The sequence below is a fragment of the Thermobia domestica genome, chromosome 6, assembly GCF_964235325.1.
Source record: "Thermobia domestica chromosome 6, izTheDome1.hap1.1, whole genome shotgun sequence".
Lineage (NCBI taxonomy): Eukaryota > Metazoa > Arthropoda > Insecta > Zygentoma > Lepismatidae > Thermobia > Thermobia domestica.
The window spans coordinates 140559043-140580603 of record NC_137459.1 but is presented as its reverse complement, the minus strand read 5'-3'; the positions used below and the strand labels follow the sequence as shown (position 1 = coordinate 140580603).

The 21561-nt window shown below is 38.8% G+C and overlaps 1 protein-coding gene across 2 annotated transcripts in view; it reads left to right on the top strand.

The window, feature by feature from the left end:
* The window catches only part of LOC145688242 (cell adhesion molecule Dscam2-like), an 802178-nt gene that overhangs the window by 199768 nt on the left and 580849 nt on the right, over positions 1 to 21561 (top strand). For both annotated transcript variants that reach the window (XM_081762176.1, XM_081762175.1), the window contains exon 4: positions 8327 to 8444. In XM_081762176.1, coding sequence (XP_081618302.1) covers positions 8327 to 8444 — 118 coding nt within the window. The remainder of the gene's footprint in view (positions 1 to 8326; positions 8445 to 21561) is intronic.

Sequence of the window (21561 nt, the reverse complement as noted above, 5' to 3'; positions counted from 1 at the left end):
ATTAAAAAGGAAAGGTCTCTAGTTGAGACATTTCTAAATACAAACAACCACCATTTTGAAAATGTATTGCGAAGAAAAATAGTTATGTTAAAATATTCAGATTATGCCTTGTAAGAGATCTTGTTTCAAAATAAATTATAAAAATCGGTAGTATGTTGGTTGTTTTACTACCGTAGCACTTGGATATATGGTTTATTTTAAAATTACGTTTGACTTTGATAGTATGAATACTTTACGGACATAGGAAATGCGTATTTTTATTCCAACCTGTAAGTAAAATAAATTTCTGATATGCTATTTTTGTGTTATAAAATCTTAGCTCTCCTCATATTCTTGTTACGTTTGTCAGTGCAATATGCCATGAAGCTTAAGGATGGTCACGAGTCGAGCTAAAACTCGACTGAGTCACGTCAAAGGTAATTTTCTCGAGTTGAGTTTAGAGCCGAGTCACTGTTTTAAGGTCGAGTTTCGTGCCGAGTCAAGTTTGATAAATGGCTCGCTCGTTCAGCTCGTTTTAACTCGTTTTGAAATCATTGCCTGATTAGACTCAAAAGCGAAAGCCATGAGAAATGTAAGCAGTAATGTGGAATATTTTTAGTGTTGCTCACGAGATGGTACACTGCTCGCATCTCGTTTCGTCTCGTCTCCATTAACGAGACGACAATGGATTTTTTAACTAGATAGCATCACATGTCGTGAGCACCAATATAATTATATACTGTTGTTCTTACCATCAAGGCTGAGACCTGTGTGGTCGAAGTTTTGAGCCCAAGCAGAAACCCACAGACTCGGTTCAGGTGAGCCATCCGTTCGAGCCAGCTCGGTTAGGGTGAGCCATCAGCTCGGTTAGTTTCGGCACGAGCCGTCTCAGTTGGGTGAGCAGTTGGCTTGGCTCGATAGTGAATGAACTGTGAGCCGAGCCGTTCGAGACGTTGCCAACCTTAAACCCGGGCCGAGCCCTTTTGTACATGTTTGGCCGGCGCCCTATAACTTTTAACAATTTTTGGCTCGAGCTCGAATGCTTCCTCCTCCGGAACTCAAGCCCAGAACCTCGTGAACGGTGTCCTTGCCCCCTACACTTCACGACTACCGAGGTGAGAAGTCAACTAGTTTTCGGTATTCAGCCTATCTGTCATGCTTATTCACTGTGTTGTTATAATAATAATAATAATAATAATAATAATAATAATAATAATAATAATAATAATAATAATAATAATAATTAGTAGTAGTAGTAGTAGTAGTATTGATAAGTATCATTGATAAAAATTATATTGTCTATGTAGGATTCTTGGAAAATGTACTTGAAACTACGCATAGCATGTTTCTTGATTTGGCTCGTTTTGGCTCGACTCGACTCGAATCTCGAGTCAAATTCGAGTCGAGTTTCGAGTCGAGTTGGAGAACATTTTTCGAGCTGAGTTCTCGAGTCGAACTCAAAGATGTCTATTTCGAGTCGAGTAGAGTTTCAATGAAAACTCGCTCGACCTCGCTCGTGCCCATCCCTAATGAAGCTGTTGTAATTGCATTTTGTACTTGAGCTGTTAATGCGCAGTTCACAAGTCATTTAATATTTGTGTTTAGTTTTCGCAGATGGCTCTCACCGAGGAGTGGTTTCCTAGAAACAGACACTTTTGTCAATGTATTTCAATTATTAAATTTGTGTTCAACTATGCAGCTACAATTTAACAGGAAATTATTTCTGAAAAGAAAGACAATACATGCATTTACAAGGGACCTTCTTCTGGTGTCACACAAAATTTGAAACTACACTATGGTCAATCGATTTGTTAGTGAACAAGAAAATCCATAGGATGGAAAAAAACGTCGATCGCAACCAATCCATACTTATTGGGGGAATAGGGGCACTGGCAACACAAACATGTTTTGGATAATGAGACAAAATATGGACCGAGATCGATGAAAATATGCATAGAAGCGCAGTTAATACTACAATGTGACGTTGCATTCGACAATACTCTGAAAAGTGAGGTCAGAGGCATAAAACGTAACGACATGGGAGTGTGCGTAAGCGTGGAGTATAGCGTAGGAAGAAAGTTCCATAGAAGGTATGAACACATATCATGAACATGGTCAAGTACATGGGTGGAGAGTAGAAAGGCAAGGGGGTAGCAGCCCCCCACCTTCCTGAACTGACCTTTCAAAGTATAGTAGTGTCTTGGACTTTGTCTGCCTCCCCCCCCAACTGTCAGCATTCAAATGCGGTCCGTCGTCCGTGCCACTGTAGCATCAAATCGCTAGCACTAATCAATTAAGTCATACAAATATAATAAATCACAAACGTAGTCAGCCTAGAGACGATACTTTCTTAGTAAACGTTATCACAGCTATGTACAGGTACATGTGCACAGTTGTGTTGTTTATCTGTAGTATAGTGTTTTTTTTTTTTTTTTTTTTTGGTGTCTTGCAGTGCATTCACACAAGGGCGTATATTGCTGTCTTACTTTTATGTTATCATCATCGTAATCGACCATTGTCGATCCACTGCTGGATGAAGGCCTCTCCAATACTTCTCCACAATCATCTACCGTGGGCAGTCCATTATGTTGCACTACATTTGTTTTACTCTATATTTTTAGTCACACTTCTAAATCAATTCTATTTACCTTCAATGTATACTTCCAACCAGGCACGTAGCAAGTCAGTAATTTAGGGTGAGAGGTAGGATCCTAGCAGTGTTGAGGGGATATATAGACAGTATCAAAAGTATCAAATGTGACAAACATATGAAGATTAATGCCTACGTGTATACATATCGGACGTTACGAGGGGAGGGGGTTCGGATCCTACGGACAACCCCCTCCATAGCTCTCTTTCTTCCATTTCTGCTTCACGGCGTCGTCTACAGGCTGTCTATAGTTTGTGATTGATTACTTGATCCTGTATTATTACTGCACCATTCCCCTGACGTCTTGCTTCTCCGTTTACCTCAATTATATGACCATTTTTACTTGCGCTTACTCGCCTCCTCCTCTGTCCTTACGTGCTACGCCTCTGCCCTCACTTGTCAGAGTATTGTCGAATGTAACGTCACATTGTAGTATATGCTTGACTGCGCTTCTATGCATATTTTCATCGAACTCGGTCCATATTTCGTCTCATTATCCACAACGTGTTTGTGTTGCCAGTGCCCTTACTCCCCTAATAAGCATGGAACGGTTGCGATCGAGGGATTTTTTTCCGCCTATGGATTTTCTTGTTCACTAACACAAATCAACTGACTCTAGTCTCGTTCCACATTTTCTGTAACACCAAAGAAAGGTCCCTTGTTAGAAACAATTTATCTGCAATAATGATTTTGGTCAGATTAGAATCTGTGCCTTCCGGTATCAATACTGATTTTAATAGAGGAAAAAAAACGTTAAGAGATACCAAGACCCAAGAATACGCTCTTTCTTTACGTATTCAATTCAGAAGCGGTTCAGAGCTCCTCCGTGGCTAAGCGGTTAGCGTACGCGCCTTTGGCGTGGGAGACCCGGGTTCGATTCCCGGCGGGAGCTCATGTGGTTCGGATTCCACGTTAATCAGTAGGTCCACGTCTCATATAGCCTCGCTGCTGAAAGGGACGCTAAACTAAAATCAACTCAACTCAGAAGTGGTTCAAATTAACTATTTCCGGTTTCAACCTTTATCCTATATAGAACAAAAAGAGTAAGGTATAATGAGTAATGACTTTTCAATATGGGTTCAACGTCCGAGGAAGAGATTCTATCTTTAATCGTATCAATCTACCGCAACCAGCAGTTATGGATGTACTACTTCAAGTTTGAGTATTGAATTTACATAGTGTGAAAGTCTACTGAAGTTTTGCACTGTGAAACGAAACTCGCCTGTTAAAATAGCGATTCAGATTTCGCAATAGGAGCCACACGATCTGCAAATTTAATTTGATTTTATTTGATTTTAGCGTCTCGGCAGCGAGGCTATATGAAGCGTTGACATACATATTAACGTGGGATCCAAACCACATGAACTCTTATCGGGAATGGAACCCCGGTCTCCCAAGCCAAAATCACGTACGTTAACCGTTTAGCCATGAGGCAACTCAATCTGCAAACTTTTCTCCACCATAATGAAACATGGTATGTCTTTCGTAGGCCCTTACCTTTTATTTCTTCTACTTAGTCAGTGAATAGTCCTCACTAATATAGTGAGTAGCGCGCACGCCTTTGTCCCACGGGATACAAGATTCGATTGGCAATTGTAGAATCTTAAACATGTTCCGGTAATTAGGGCTCCACATTAAACAGTGTTGTAGTATGTTCTCATATAGCATGAATTAATGAAAGGAACACTACACTACAATAAAAAAGTAAGACAGTGAATGAAGTTATTTAAATGTAATAACTATGTGTTTGCCAGACATACATTCATTTTAGTTATATTTTCCATTTTAACTGTTTTTTTTTTCTAACGATTTTTGCTGTAAATTGAATATGTAGTCAAATAGGCAACATACTGATTCTCTATGCCTTCAGCATTGCCAGCTAAGTTCAGAAAACTATATCCAGAAACCCTCCGATCAATATCGTTCTTGAAAAATGATTTACACCTTCGGTTACATCTGGCAACACTGTGTGGTTCCTAGTGTACTTCAATCGTTGTTTCCTAGTTTAAAAATATATGCATGAACAAGGCTTCATTTTGGTATAACCATTATTTGTGTATCACTTCAGGTTCAAAAGTTCTAATACCCCAAAATCCGGGTTGCGTTGTATATTGTACACCCTGTATAAATACAATGTCAGATAAAAAGACAAGGAATTGTATTTTACTGTGCATTATGTCATCGATTCTTTTTTATTTGTGGTTTTAAATTGTAGTTCGAATCTAAGTCAGAAGTTGTAAATGATGGATATAAACCATTGAGTAAACTCAATACTTTTTTTTTTTGTTTATTCCATCAAAATAGTGTTCCAGTCACAGTTTTGAAACGTGCCTCAGAAAATGTAATACATTAAATTGATCCTCCGCTATGATCAGAGAGAACAGAACAGCATTTATGCGGTACCGAACCTCTTTAATGTCATAGAACTTTGACGAGGAAAAGGGAATGAAATGAAATGTGACACAATTTGATTACGCTGTGTTAATGGAGAAAGCTGACCCTGCCATTAGTGATGTAATATGTAATTAACAAGGTGGTGGGCTGTCAAGTCAGGCTACACTTTATATTCTCTATTCTCGTAACGTTTGTTGCAGAAAGGATAGTTGAAATTACTTCGTTTAGCTGTTGTGGCAGGAAAAAAAAAATGCAATGTGTAGGAGATATGTCGACAAAGAAACACGATGCAAATTGAAGAATAATGCAGTCGTTCGTTCCTGAAACAAAATTCCTCGCAGACGCTGCTTTGTTCTGTGTGCTGAGATGATTTACTCCTGTATGCAAAGTTTCCATACACATTCTCTACATTTTCTTCTCGTACATACAGGAAGAGACAAAAGGGTATCCAAAGACTTTTGACTCGCTTTATATGTGTTCTGATTTAGTTATTTACAATATATATATGTTGAAAATTTAATTAAAAACAAACAATATGATAATTTTGGAAAGTGTAAAATTTGATACTTAAAATATGTTGTTAATTTATTGACTACCATACTAGAAAAAAAAATCTTGCTGGCCGCTGTGTTGTGTTACGAAAAAGATTAAGAACTTACTGTAACAATAAAAACATAAATAATTAATCTTTAAGAAGCAACTGGTGGGTTCTCCCTAAAAGGCTTTCCATCAGATTACATACATGTTACAGCATGGTAGCTTGAGTCGCTTGCGCAACCACGTGCTACATATATTTGATTCACGAGGCGCTGGGCTTAAAATTAGTGTGAGTTAAATTCAACTAATATGACAATAAGTGTGTTAAGTGAGCTACATTTTGCTTTCAGTATTTTCACATGATGCAGGTGTTTGACTCTCGTACAATTACAATGTCCAAAATTGCGCAATTAAATTTCTGGCATGTAAGAAAAGGCATGCAAACATCTATTACATCATTTACACGTAAATGCATTTTATAAATATTGTATTATATTTTTTTTTTCTAATTGCTTTCATTCGCTCTTGAATAAACATATTTTTTCTCGTGTGAAGAACTGATATTTCAACTAGGTGTATTTTTTAAAGCTTCTTATCGGAGTAATAAAAATGGATATGTGATTATGTGAGTACCTCCACAATGATGTCGTAATCACTCAATTCTTGTGCGTATGTAATATTTCATTATAGTTCTCAAAATATTGTATCAATCCAGCTTCTTAATTGCCAACTTCCAACATACGAATTATATTCAACGAAATACGAGACTTTCTTTTTGCAAGTATATAAGAAATATATTTACATATTATATGATAAATATAGTTTATAGGTTAAATTGCAATGGCTGCTTTCTTCGTAACTCTATTATTGAGTTATCCCAGCGTTTAACTAACGTCTGAAATTCTTCCACCTAGAAAGATTTGTCAGTATGTCTGCAACAGCATAGGGCAGCCTACTTAATTTCACGACTGTGGAAATGTCGATATCAGAGATCCTTTTAGGGGTACAAATAGGTGAAAGTCACTCGGAAGCCATTCAGTTAAGTGCAGATTTCATCACTTCTGTGAATGTCAAAAGTTGAAAGCTGTTCCAGAACCAGTATACACTCACTTTTCGGAACAGCGAAGGGTCATGAATTATTATTGTATTTATTGTTACCAGCAAAAGATTACATAGTTTTGCAATTTCACGACAGGTTAAGTGACGATTGCCAATGATGAGTTGAATATTTCAAGGAATGATGACTGCGAGCTGGGATATGCCATGACAAGATCGTCAGTGATAGAAATAAATTCATCTCTAAGAGACACTATTCAAATGCCTTTCTGTGGCTTAGTGTCTCATCACTGTATTATGGTTGATGCCTTCTACAAATTTCAGTTCGACTTAGGTCACCTTTGCTAGAATCTTTATCACCACACGCTGCTTCGAGTGCACGTTCATACATTTGTCCGTTGTTTTCAAAAATAGTCTCTGGACTGACGTGGAGAATGTGTATCGCCCACCAGTAACAGGACATGGTTGCTAGTTCTATCCTGGGATTCGATCTTAAACCTCAAAAAAGTTCCTGATTGACTTGAACGCCCTTGATATTTTTGAACTACAGATGAAAGACATGGGCCACCCAACCACTGCTCCACTGATTTAACTATAACTCATAGTTTCGTTTGGTAAATGCAATAGTACTTATCTCTTGACAAAGCAATCACGATCTAAGGTTGACCCAGAGACAGTTTGCCTGGTTTGTTAATGGTCGGCAACCCTTGAGTTCAGCAATATTGTATCAATAATATTTATAAGAATTTTCCATTAAATTTCTTATGACTTTTAGGCATGTAAGACAAATTTTGAACTTTATGGTGTCTATTGTGTTTGTTATACCCTTCCCCTTCCCTCTGAATGATTTCTTGAAGAAATGTATTGTTCCTAAGATTTGAAACTGAGACCTCAGAACAATACACAAAGCAGTTGAGAGATGTATCAATGATTCCCATATATTTAAAAAAATGAATTTATGTTTACTTCCAACATAGGTTTCAAATAAATATTGATATGCCTTTTAACCCTTCGCTCATCAATGATTTAACTTCACACTAATTACCTGATAGTATTCTAAGTTAAAAATGAAAATAACGTGAATAATGTCTCGCAAAGAACTCAAAGTACTTGGTTCTGAGTTCTAACAATCTAGTTTCCAGGTCTTCATACAGTAGTTGTACGAAGATTGCATTGATTCCCAGTTTCTAGCTTTCGCAAGATGTTATTAACATGAAATCGAAGTAAATAATAATAATAATAATAATAATAATAATAATAATAATAATAATAATAATAATAATAATAAAAATAAAAAAAGAAACACCAATTCATATTATTAAAGGGTAGGAAGGGTTTAGATGGATACAATCCAACCAGTTTGGAAAACCACCCTATTCCTATAACTAGTAATTGATACAACTATCGACTACAGCCAAAGCTGAAGAACAAATGTAACAAACCAAGTTGCCGTACAACGGTAATAAGGATCTGAGAAACAGTGGATGTTGGTTTTCGAATCATTGCTACGAGTTAAAGTCTGTATCAAGTAGTCACGGGGTAGTTCTTGTCAGAAATATTGTAGTAGAACATGTAATTAGTAGGGATCTACCATGCTTTGTACCAATTTATGATGATTTGCAATTATATATGTATATTGTTTTTTTTTCTTTGTTTGTTTCATGGATTTGTTATTTAAAGTAAAGAATGTGTGTATCTTATTTATTTCAGAACATCGTGAAACATTTCTTCCACGATTGAATGACCACCAAAATGTCATCCCTGTACGTGATGGGGAGACAGCTGTGCTATCCTGTGTTTCAGAAGGACTTCCGCCTCCTACCTATAAGTAAGTGAATGTCAGTTAATAAATAGGAAAGTGTACGTTATAAATGCATTTTCTTTTTAAAACCAAATATTCATATTTGCTACTTTAGAATAGTAAGTCACGCGCAGGAATATTTTTGGTGTACATTTGATCAATTTATTTCATTTAAGGTTTTTTTGTTTATTTTTTAATGTAAATTAAATGATAAATTCTGAAACCTTTCTCTGTTACTCAAAAAGTATTATTCAGTCTGCTGAACTTCTTGAGTATTCCTTTCGCATTTCTTTAACATTTCATAACAGAAATAGCAAATTCTGTAATTAGTTATACTTACATGTATCATCTTAAGTAGATGTTTTCAGTATCAATGTAGGGTGACCATAATTTTAACAGCTAAAACCGGAAGAACTTAAAATCAAATATATATATATATATATATATATATATATATATATATATATATATATATATATATTCTGGAAAACGACACATTCATATATATCTATATATCTGCTCACGTATTTAGTGGAAAAGAAAATTTTCATTAAATTCGGAGTGTAAATGAACACAGCAGTAAAACCATAGATTATGTTCGTATGCAAAATTTCTATCACTAATTTTAAAATATCCGATTTTCGTCCACACATCTGGAAGCATATATACAATTACTGTTTCCGCACTTAAATTGCACAAAAGTCTGATTGGGACGCGCACAATCCTCAAGAAAAGAACGCTTCTGTAGACAACGAACACCTCCTTGCATTTCACTGATTTTTCCAATGTTACCCCGACACCCAACCAACATGCTTACCCGCAGGTGCCAAGCCACTAGCATCTCTCACCATGCCCGTAACGTCTGTATTTTTATTTACTTCTTTTTTGCTTGCATTTAATGGGACAAATATTACTTTTTCCATCTACTGACGGGACGGCCGAGACACGCCCTGGAAGCGGGACTGTCCCGATCAAAACGGGATGTATGGTTGCCCTATATCAACCAAATATGTTTAGTTCTTTTATGTATTAAAATAATATCAATAGACTGTGTAACAACCAATTACAAGCATTAATCTGTACTACATCCGAATAAAATTGCCAAATATACTTCAGGATGAGAGAAGTGATACGAAAATAATACCTTTAGCATCTTACATGTAGACAGTAGAAGTACCAAGTACTTTGCATTTAATTTAATTCATTTGGAGCTATAGCATTTCAACTAAGTCGCATCATAACTAACTAACTAACTAACTCTATGGCCTATGGAACCCGAAGGTTCAATGCCGCATTCACAAAAGTTCTCCACTATCTTTAGCTAACTGCATCCAGTTTCTACTCTGTATTCCAATCTCTGCGAGATCCATCTTACTACTGTCCTCCCATCTGCGCCTAGGTCTTTCTAATGGTCGTTTTCCGATTGGTCTTCCAGTCAAGACTTTGAAAGTGTTTCTACTTTCTTCCATTCTAGCTACATGACCCGCCCGCCTAAGCCTCCTAGACTTGACGACCCTAACAATGTTGGGTAAACCATATAAATTATGTAGTTCCTCGTTATGAAGTTTCCGCCATTCCCCATCCCCGTTCCTCTTGGGTCCGAATATTCGTCTCAGGATCTTGTTCTCAAATACTTTCAGTCTATGCTCTTCCCTCAGAGCAAGTGACCATGTTTCGCAACCATACAGAACAAAAGGCATGATTATCGTTTTGAATATTTTAAGCTTCAAACTCCTCGACGGAATTCGCGACGACAAGAGATTTTGAACCGAGTAGTAACACGAATTCCCTGCTTTTAGTCGACATTTAATTTCTCCGTGAATATGATTTCCGTCTGTTAATATTGATCCTAGATATTTGAAACTATCCACTTTATCAAAAGTATTATTTAACATTTTAACACATCCATAATTTGCTGTATTCCGGTCCCGACGCACTTCCATGTATTTAGTTTTCTCTGCATTTATTTCTAAACCCATGTCCCTGCAAGCGTTTAATAAGATTTCTGCATTTATTTCTATTGTTCTCCTATCATCCCCTATTAAATTTACATCATCAGCATATATCATAACCTGGAGAATACCGTTCAACTCTAGGCCCGGGTTGTTATCTTTGATTTTCCTTATAGCGTATTCCAGAACGAAGTTAAATGATAATGGCTACAACGCATCTCCTTGTTTCAGGCCATTTTCGACGTGAAAGCTCGTGGACAAAAATTTTCCTACCTGGACTTTACTTTGGGACTCATTTAAATATATCTTAATTAATCTAATTAGCTTTCTCGGTATTCCAAGTTCTGTAAGAACGTTGTATAATGTTTCTCTCCTAACCGAGTCGTACGCCTTTCTAAAATCAATAAATATTGATGTACCGGGGTATTGTATTCCCACTTATTTTCGAGTATTTGGCGAATAGTAAATATTTGGTCGATAGTTGATCGATTTCGTCTAAATCCGCACTGATAATCTCCAATAATTTCATCTGCGTATGGGGTCAATCTTGCTAACAGAATATTTGAAAGGATTTTATAGGATGTTGACAGAAGAGAAATGCCTCGATAATTATTACAGTCAGTTTTGTCGCCTTTCTTGTGAATTGGAACAATGATTGATTCTTTCCACTCTTGTGGCAATTCTTCCTTGTTCCAGATAAGGAGAATGAGTTTGTGTATCTTGTTCCACAATTTTTCGCCTCCAGCTAAAATTAACTCAGCCGGAATTTCATCTACACCCCGAGATTTGTGTTCCTTTAATTTATTTATAGCGGTTTCTACTTCTATTCGGTTGGGTTCTGGAATAGACGGTTCTGCGGTGTGTATCTCCTTTTCTCCACGCACACTAGGTTTTGGTTGCGTGTTAAGCAAATCGTCAAAGAAATATTTCCATCTATTTAAGAAGCTATCCGTGTCAGTGAGAACTGTACCGTCACATTTCTTTAATATATAAGCACGAGGTAGATAGCCTTTCTTAAATTCGTTGATTCCCTTATACATGTCCCGGATGTTTTTATTTTTACTATTATCCTCAAGTTCCTTAATTTTAGCTTTCAGAAAATCGCGTTTCTTTGTTCAAAACGTTTTGGAAGTTTCCCACCTGATATCTGCGAAAGTTTGCGTAGTTATTTCATTCGGATTTTGTAGATTGCGTAATTTTGCCTGTTTTATCTTCTCTGCTAGTTTTATGCATTTCTGGTCGAACCATGGTTTGTTCCTACGTATTCCCGCGTGTCCCAATTTTTCTTTTGCTGAAATTTTAATGCTATCTCTAATTTCAATCCAGGTATCCTCAACATTAGTGCATTTCGAATCTTCTAAAGCTGAGAATATATTCGAAACTTCAATCTGGTATTCCTCCCTTACCGGGCTCTCTTCTAATTTCTTTAAATTGAATCTCTCCGTTTTCGGACAATGAATATTACCTTTATTCAACGATAACCTCTCTCGTATTATCCCTGCTACCAGGTAGTGGTCAGTGTCACAATCAGCCCCTCTAAACGATCGGACATCGATTATGCTAGATTGCCTTCTTCTATCTACTAAAACGTGATCAATTTGATTATGTGTTTTCCCATCTGGTGATGTCCAAGTGTATTCCAAGCGATGTGGGAATTTTGTACTCTTCACGATTAGGTTTTTGGATGTTGCAAAGTTCACGAGTCTAACACCGTTGTCATTACTTTCCTTATGCAGACTTTCGTTCACTATAATCGGTTTGAAAATATCCTCTCGTCCTACCTTCGCATTGAAATCCCCTAATAGAATTTCCATACGGTATCGCGGGAGTTGGTCAAATATCCGTTCCACTTCTTCGTAAAAACTGTCTTTTATGTCGTCATCCTTATCTTCAGTTGGGGCATGTACATTTAAAACAATAACATCACACCACCGTCCCTTAAGAGTAATAAAAGAAAGTCTGTCAGTAACAAATTCAACCCGTTTAATTGCTGGTAATATACGTTTATGAACGAAACACACTGTTCCTAACTGGTGATTTTTATTTCCTTGCCCGTAAAAGAACGTAAAATTTCCGGAATTCACAGATCCATTTCCTTCCCACCTAACTTCCTGAACTCCTACTACGTCCATCCTGTATTTCTATAACTCACGCGTTACGGATTTTAACGCGCCTGCCCTATAAAGACTCTTAATATTGCATGCTCCAAATTTCATGTCCATTTTCTTTTGCTGAGGTCGTGCCAAGTTATCAGTCCTTGTCCGAGGCTTTTGTGAATATTTCTGAACAAGTGCTTTTTCTACAGGATGAGGTTGTTAGCCCTACCCAAACCCCCAAGCTGGAGGACCACTCCTAGTCGGCTGTCCGCAACTGCTTATTCAGTATATTCACAGCTAACCTCTATATCTAGAGGCCTTCTCCTCGATCCGCAACTTGAGGACGCGCCATGCCGTGGTGACAGGACTAAGTCGCATAATAAGACTTAAAAACAAGTGTGTATCGTTTTATATTTGTGAAACTGCAATAGACTTCCAAACTATCAGAATTGAACTTTGGGACTGAAAGTAGTAGATCTTGAACTTCCAGCTACAATAGAGAGATAATGTGAGAGATGTAACCTGTTTATCTGACGCTAAATTCATATTGAAAACAGTTCTCACTGTACGAGGCTCGACTAAAAAGTAATGGGACTGACAATCCCGTCAGTAATATACGTTAAGCACTGGGGAGTGCATGCACCCAGAACAACCTTGAACCTTCGAGCAAAGATTTATATACATGAGTTGCCGCTCTCAGTCGGATTTATTTTATAAGCATCGATTGAAGAGGGAAGGGTACAATTGTGTTGGTGGAAGAATGGCAAGTGTGAACATTGAGCAGCTCATTAACTTGAAATTGCTTGTAAAATCAAAGATATCACCGAGTGTGTGTGTGAAGCTGTTGCTGGATGTGTACGGTGACAATCACACGATGCCACGTACTAAAGTGTTTGAGTGGCACAAACGCTTCAGCGAGGGACGCGAGAACGTTGATAATGATGAAAGACCGGTTTGTCCTGTCACAGCAACAGGCCCTATTTCGAATTCCAGAAACTGTGGATTTCGGTCCTTATCAGCGTAAAGGAAGCCACGCATACACAATCCAAAAGTGCATATTTCGCCAATTATCAATAGGTATAAAGGGTATTCCCTACAGGGTGTAATACTCAGATACGCTCTCAATAGAGTTTTCACATACACCCTGATTTCAAGCAATGTCCAAAGTAGGCAGAAGATAAGTCTTGACAATTATGGACATCCAGTGCTTCAGAGGGAAATCGGAAGTGTTAGGAACCGGCAGCTTCATGTTTTCTTGTGTTCGGAATAGCATGTGATGCGATGTATTTCGTCACGATATACTTCACATTTTCCTCACTTATAAGCGTGAAAGAAAACATTGCAGCATGCGTTTTCCCGAGTACGAGAAACCGTGATACTGACGATCCTTAACACTTCCGACATCGCACTATTCTTTGTTCACTGCTATCAAGGCTTATTGTTTGCCTTTTTTGGACCAATCGTAAAGTCAGATTATATCTCAAAATTCGGTTGATGACATGTCTGGGAATTTCACCTTCTATGGAATACTCTGTACACCCACTGAAAATTAATGAAATATACAGTTTTGGATTGCGTATGCATAACTTCCCTTACCGTGATAAGAACCACCATCCTCAATTTCTCGAATTCGAAATAGGGTTGAAATTTGACTTTTTCGCGATTTTGGACAGCCCTAGCTCTGAAACTATGCACTTTTCCCTACAGGTCTACACAAACTTTTTGTCTTATTTTGATGTAATGAATCACCTCTTACAGTTTGTCGGTATAGCTCATTTACACCCTGTATAAGTAAATAACAATGCCACGTGCACATAACCTAGGAATTTGGTTTATATGGCATATTATTCTCAATTAATATTGAAACCGGAAATGGTTATGAATTTCTACCACTTCCGGTTTAAGTAGGAAGATTTTAAAGTACAGATGGAACATACAATATTCTTGAAACGCTTAACTATTTAATTCATAGAAATGTTTGTGTCCCGGAAACACGGACAAACAAGATACACAAACCAAATTCCCCCCCCCCCAAAAAAAAAGAACAATTCTGACGAAGCGTCTCACTAAATGTTATCATACATCACCAATTTACTTAAAATTTGGAATCGGCCGTCTGCTTAATAAACATTTTCGAAGTACCAAATATGACCGTGGCAGATACCAATCCACTACTTAAAATGTGCATGATGTAGTTGTCAGTATTTTATCCTAGGATATTAGCCATATTTATTCAAAATGCATTTTGTAACGTAGAGACTGGACATATAGACAGCACTTGGATATTCATTTTCCGAGTTTCTGACAGTGTTGGACAAATTTCAATTGAATTACAATTAACAATTAATCTGTAAATTTAATCGTTAATTGCAATTAATAATTGAAATAAGTAATGATCAATTGTTAATTGCAGTTGACCATTAATAAATGAGAATCAATTGCAATTAATCAATTGATTGAAAATAATTGCAGTGGAAAGTAATTGCGATTGTATTCAGTCATTCAATAACAATTGAAAATAATTGGCAATTAATTCAATTGCAATTGATTTCCACAGCAATTACTTTCAGTTAATTGATCAATTGCAATAGATTTTCACTGATTAATATTCGACACTGTAGTTCAGAAAGGGCATGGATCAATGAAAACTTTAGCCACGACCTACTGACCCACCACCCATCGTGACTCACGACCTACCGTGACCCACTCTGACCCACTCTAGTCCACGACCCAAAGTGACCCACTCTGACCCACCACCTACCATGAACCACTCTTACCCACTGTGACCCACAGATCACCAAAACCAATTTTCATTAACTCTGCCCTATGATTCACACCCTCTTCTCTACTGACTAAAGAGTTTAAAGTTGTAACAAAACAAGGCTATGAAATTATCACTCATCGGAGTTTGAATTTCGCTCAATAGCTCAGACACCGCTCTATTACAATAACGGTGAATCTTGCCTTTACGAACTAAAATGGTATAGTATTTGTAATGAACCAAATTACGATGAATTCAATTATATAGATAATTATTATAATTATCATTGATAATTATTTCCCTGTTGAATTATATATACTTTTCAGTGGAAAAAAGAATAAAACTTGAAAGTTCCAATTCAAGGTAAAGTAGACAACGTAAAGGAAAAAAAAGTATAAAATTTTCCATATAATTAAGCGTACCATACAAACTTAAAATTTCCATGTAATAAAGCTTATAGTACAAATTTTATGTATATTTTTCTCACAACCATGTGGCTTGATTTCCTTGTGCTCTGAACGCTAAACACAAGCTTCAGCAATTATTATATTAGAAAGCAGTGGATATGTAATGCGAAGCACTGTATTTTTAGTTTCTCATTTAATATCGATCGTTTTCGATTATTTTTACAAATCAACCCACTACCAATTTCTCATACGTAGAAAGTCCCCCCATAAACAATAAAAGATTTTTTTAAAAAATGATAGGAAACGTTCTGTTCATTTTTAGCTCCCCAAATTGAAGTCGAGTTTCGTGTCGAGCAGAGTTTGATAAATAGCTCCCTCGTTGAGCTAGTTTTAACTCGTTTTGAAATCATGATCTTATTATCCTGGAAAACGATAGCCATGATAAATGTAAGCAGTATTGTGGAATACTTTTAGTGGTACTCAAGACAGGGTGCATCTCGAGGGATACTTTTAGTGCATCTCGTCTCGTCTAGATAGCGAGATGACGATAGATTTTTATAACGAGACAGCGTCAAATACCGTGAGCACCGGCATTAGTAACTTGCTAAGCCATCAACGAATTTCGACATGATTTCTTTTGCATCGTGTTGTGCCTGTTTTGTGCCGTTTTGTGCCCCTACTCCCACGTTTTGTGTCTCACCGCAAGTGGGTCAAAATGGGTCTACAAGTATGGCGGAACAAGTTAATGCTCTTGCGCCACAAACGAATTTCTAGATCGTTTCCTTCACATCGTTTTGTGCCATTTTGTGCGCCTATTTCCACGTTTTGTGCGTCATCGGAAGTGAGTCAAAATGGGCCTCCAACGAGGGACGAAAATGACCCGCCGTTCCGCCACCAACGAATTTCAAGGTCGTTTCCTTTGCATTGTTTTGTGGGTGCTTTGCGCCGTTTTGTGCGCCTATTCCCTCGTTTTATGCGTCACCTGAAGTGGGTGAAAATGGGTGTACAAATATGGCGAAACAAGGTAATGCTGCTCCGCCACCAACAAATTTCGAGGTCGTTTCCTTCAGACCGCCTAGTGTCTGTTTTATTCGGTTTTGTGCTCCTATTTCTACGTTTCGTGCGTCACAGGAAGTGGGTCAAAATGGTCATCCAAAGCGTGACGCAAATGACCCACTGTTCCACGACTATCGAATTTCGAGGTCATTTCTGTAGCATCACCTAGTGCCTGTTTTGTGCCGTTTTACGCACTTATTTCCACGTTTCGTGCGCCAACGGAAGTGGGTCAAAATGGGCCTCCAAGATTGGACGACAAAACCACTGTTCCGCCACTATCGAATTTCTAGATCGTTTCCTTCGCATCGTTTAGTGAAGTGTTTCTCAAAGTGTGGGTCGCGGGCCGTTTTTTGGTGGATAGCCAGAAGTTTATCCTTTTAATTATGAAAATTTTATTTTGATGTAGAAACAGATGTTGTAACTTACTATTCAGAAAATAAAAATGGGAAACGCTTGTTAAGTAGGTGAAGAGGATGTGGCTACTCAGAGCCCTGCCCTGTTGTACAGTCAGTAGAAACGCTGGGTTAGGATGGAAAGAGTGGGTGAGTCAGAATCTGTCACGGAATAGGGAATTGCGTCGGGAGTAGTTTTAACTCTGCGTTACCTTTCTACGGAAAAATCAGATATGATTTACAAAATTTAATTGTTTTGAAATACACCACCATTACGCAGAATGCCAATGTGTATTTGAATAAAAGTAGGTGGGCCATAAAATATTTTTCAATATTTAATGTGGGTCGTGGTAACAACAAGTTTGAGAACCACTGGTTTAGTGCATTTTTTGTGCTTGTATTTTCAAGTTTTTTGCGTCATCGGAAGTCAGTCAAGATGGGCTTCCAAGGTGAGGCGAAAATGACCAAGAGTTCTACCACTATCGAATTTCGAGATTGTTAATTTCACATTGTTTAATACCTGTTTTGCACTGTTTTGTGCGCCTATGTCAACGTTTTATCTGTCACCGAATGTGGGTAAAAATGGGCCTGCAAAATAGGACGAAAATGACCCACTGTTCCGCCACTATCAAATTTTGAAGTCGTTTCTTTCGCATCATTTAGTGCTTGTTTTGTGCCGTTTTGTGTTTGCATTTCCACGTTTTGTGCGTCACTGGAATTGGGTCAAAATGGGCTTCGGAGGTGTAACGAAAATGACCAATAGTTCTGCCACTATCAAATTTCCAGGTCACTTTTTTAGCATCCTTTAGTGCCTGTTTCGTGCGCCCATTTTGACGTTTCGTGTGTTATTGGACGTTAGTCAAAAAGGGCCTCCAACGAGGGACGAAAATGACCCACTGTTCTGCCACCAACGAATTTCGAGGTGCATTCTTTCGCATAGTTTTGTGCCGTTTAGTGCGTCTATTTCCACGTTTTGTGCATCACCGGAAGTGGGTCAAAATGGGCTTCCGATGTGAAACGAAAATGACACACTGTTCCGCCACTATCGAGTTTCGAGGTCTTTAATTTCACATCGTTTAATGCCTGTTTTGTACCGTTTTGTGCGCCTATTACCATGTTTTGTGCGTCACTGGAAGTGGGTCAAAATGGGACGAAAATGAGCCACTGTTCCGCCACTATCGAATTTCGAAGTCGTTAATTTTAAATCGTTTAATGTTTGTTTTGTGTCGTTTTGTGTGCCTATTTCGACGTTTTGTGCATCACTAGAAGCGATTCAAAATGGGCCACTAAGATGGCACAAAAATGACCCACTCTTGCGCCACTATCGAATTTCCAGGTTTCTTTCGCATCGTTTATTGCCTGTTTTGTACCGTGTCTGCGCATATTTTCACATTGTGTGCCCCACAGGAGGTGTCAAAGATGGCCTACAAACATGGGAGCAAAACACATTTTCATCGCACTTTCAAGGCCCATTTTCACCCACTTCCATTGACGCACAAAGCAACACAAATCATGCACACACACACAAAAAAAATATGAAGGAAACAACCTCGACATTCTATGGTGACGGAACAGCATTAACTTATTCCGCTATACTCATAGACCATGTTGACCCTTTTACGTTGACGCACAAAACGTGGAAATAGGCGCACAAAACGGTACAAAACAATCACTGTACGATGCAAAAGAAACGACCTCCAAATTCGATAGTGGCGGAACAGTGGCTCTTTTTCCTCGCACCTTGATGGACCATATTGATTCACTTCTGGTGATGCTCAAAACGTGGAAATAGGCGAACAGAACGGTACAAAACACACACTAAACAATGTGAAGGAAACGTCCTCCAAATTCTTGGTGGCGGAACAGCATTAACTTATTTCGTTATATTCGTAGGTTCATTTTGATCCACTTCCTGACACAAAAACGGTACAAAACAGGCACAAAACGATGCAAAAGAAACGGCCTCGAAATACGATACTGGCGGAACAGTGGGTCATTTCGTCCCATCTTGGAAGCCCATTTTGACCCACTTCCGATGACTCACAAAACATGAAAATACGCGTTAAAATGGGAAGAAAAGGCACTAAACGATGCAAAAGCAACGATCTCGAACTCCGTTAGTGGCGGATCAGTGGGTCACTTTCGTCCCAAATTAGAGACTCATTTTGACCAACTTCGCATGACACACAAAACGTGGAAATAGGCACACAAAACGATGTGAAGGAAACGACCTCGAAATTCGTTGGTGGCGGAACAGCATTAACTTCTTCCGCCATATTTGTAGGCCCATTTTGACCCGCTTTGGTGATGCACGAAACGGGAGTAGGCGCACAAATCCGCATAAAACACGCACAAAAATGCACAACAAAGTACCTCGAAATTCGTTGGTGGGAACAAGTTAATGACGCCGTGGGCACAAATATAAATATACTGTAGTTCTTACCATCAAGGCTGAGAGCTGCACGGTCTATTTTTTTTTAGCCAAAGCAGACGCCCAACCGGGATAATGAAGTCAACCGGCTTGCCTCCGTTCAACTGAGTGAACAGCTTGAGCTGAGCTGGGTTAGTTGGAATTACCCATCGACTGGGCTCAGTTGAGCCGATGGCTTGAGCCTTCTCGGTAGGGGCGAGTCATCGACTCGGCTCAATTGGAGTTGATGGTTCGAGCCAGCTTCGTTGAAACGAGTCCATCGGCTTGCTTCGAGTCAGCTCAACTGAGCCGATGGCTCGAACCAGCTTGGTTGGGGTGAGCAATCAGCTCGGTTCGGTTCGTTTCGGGTGAGCCATCGGCTCGAGTTGACTCGGTTGGGTGAACTGTTAGCTCGGCTCACTTCTTGGTTCGGCTCGATTGTGAATGAGCTATGAGCGAGCCGCTTGAGTTGTTGAGCAGTTTTGAACATATTTGGCCGGAGTCCTATAACTTTTAACAATTTTTGGCTCGAACCCAGAACTCGTGACCAATGTCCTTGCCTCCTCAAGAGTTCTTGACGACCGAGATCGAGAGTCAACTAATTTTTAGTATTCAGATACAAACCGCCTATATTTCACGTTTATACACGGTGTTATAATTATAATACTTAGTTATAGTAGTAGCAGTAGTAATATTATTCATAATTATATTGTCTACGTAGGATACTTGAAGAGAGTAGTATTGGAACTACACAAAGGATTTGGCTCGAAATGGCTCATTTTGGCTCGACTCGACTCGAAACTCGATCTAAATTCGAGTCTAGTTGGGGATTTTTTTTCGAACCGAGTTCTCGAGTCGAGTTTAAAGATGTCTGCTTCCAGTCGAGTCGAGTTTTTAAGAACTTACTCGTGCCTATTCCTATACTGGAAGTAGTTCACCGGAATAGACCACTTCCGGAACCGACCGCCTTCGTTCGTCAAGACGAGTTGACATATATATATATATATATATATATATATATATATATATATATATATATATATATATATATATATATATATATATATATATATATATATACTATGTGATCAAAAGTATCATTACACCTGGCTGAAAATTACTTACAAATTCATGGCTCCCTCCATCGGTACTGTTGGAACTCAATATGGTGTTGGCCCACCCTTAGCCTTGATGACAGCTTCCACTCTCGGACGCATACTTTCAATCGGGTGCTGGAAGGTTTCTTGGGGAATGGCAGCCATTCTTCACGGAGTGCTGAACTGAGGAGAGGTATTGATGTAGGTCGGTGAGGCCTGGCACGAAGTCGGCGTTCCAAAACATCCCAAAGGTATTCTATAGGAACTTAGATCAGGACTCGGTGCAGGCCAGTCCATAACATGGATGTTATGGTCGTGTAACCACTTCCCCACAGGCCGTGCAGTATGAACAGGTGCTCGATCGTGTTGAAAGATGTTATCGCCATCCTCGAATTGCTCTTCAACAGTGGGAAGCAAGAAAGTGCTTAAAACATCAATGTAGGCCTGCACTGTAAGAGTGCCACTCAAAACAACAAGGGGTGCAAGCCCCCTCCGAGAAAAACACGACCACACCATAACACCACCACCTCCGAATTTTACTGTTGGCACTACACACGCTGGAAGATGACATTCACCGGGCATTCGCCATACCCACACTCTGCCATCAGATCGCCACATTGTGTACCATGATTCGTCACTCCACTCAACGTTATTCCACCGTTCAATCATCCAATGTTTGCGCTCATTACACCAAGGTTAGGCATTTGCGTCGTTTGACATTTGCCTGCGTGATATGTGGCTTATGAGCAGCCGCTCGACCATGAAATCCAAGTTTTCTCACCTCACTCCTAACTGTCATAGTACTTGAAGCGGATCCTGATGCAGTTTGGAATTTCTGTGTGATGGTCTGGATCTACGACCCTCTTCAACTGTCGGCGGTCTCTGCCAGTCAACAGGCGAGGTCGGCCTGTACGCTTTCTTTCGTCAAGGTAAATTGATTAATAATCATGTTGAACGTGTGCATTCGTTCAAA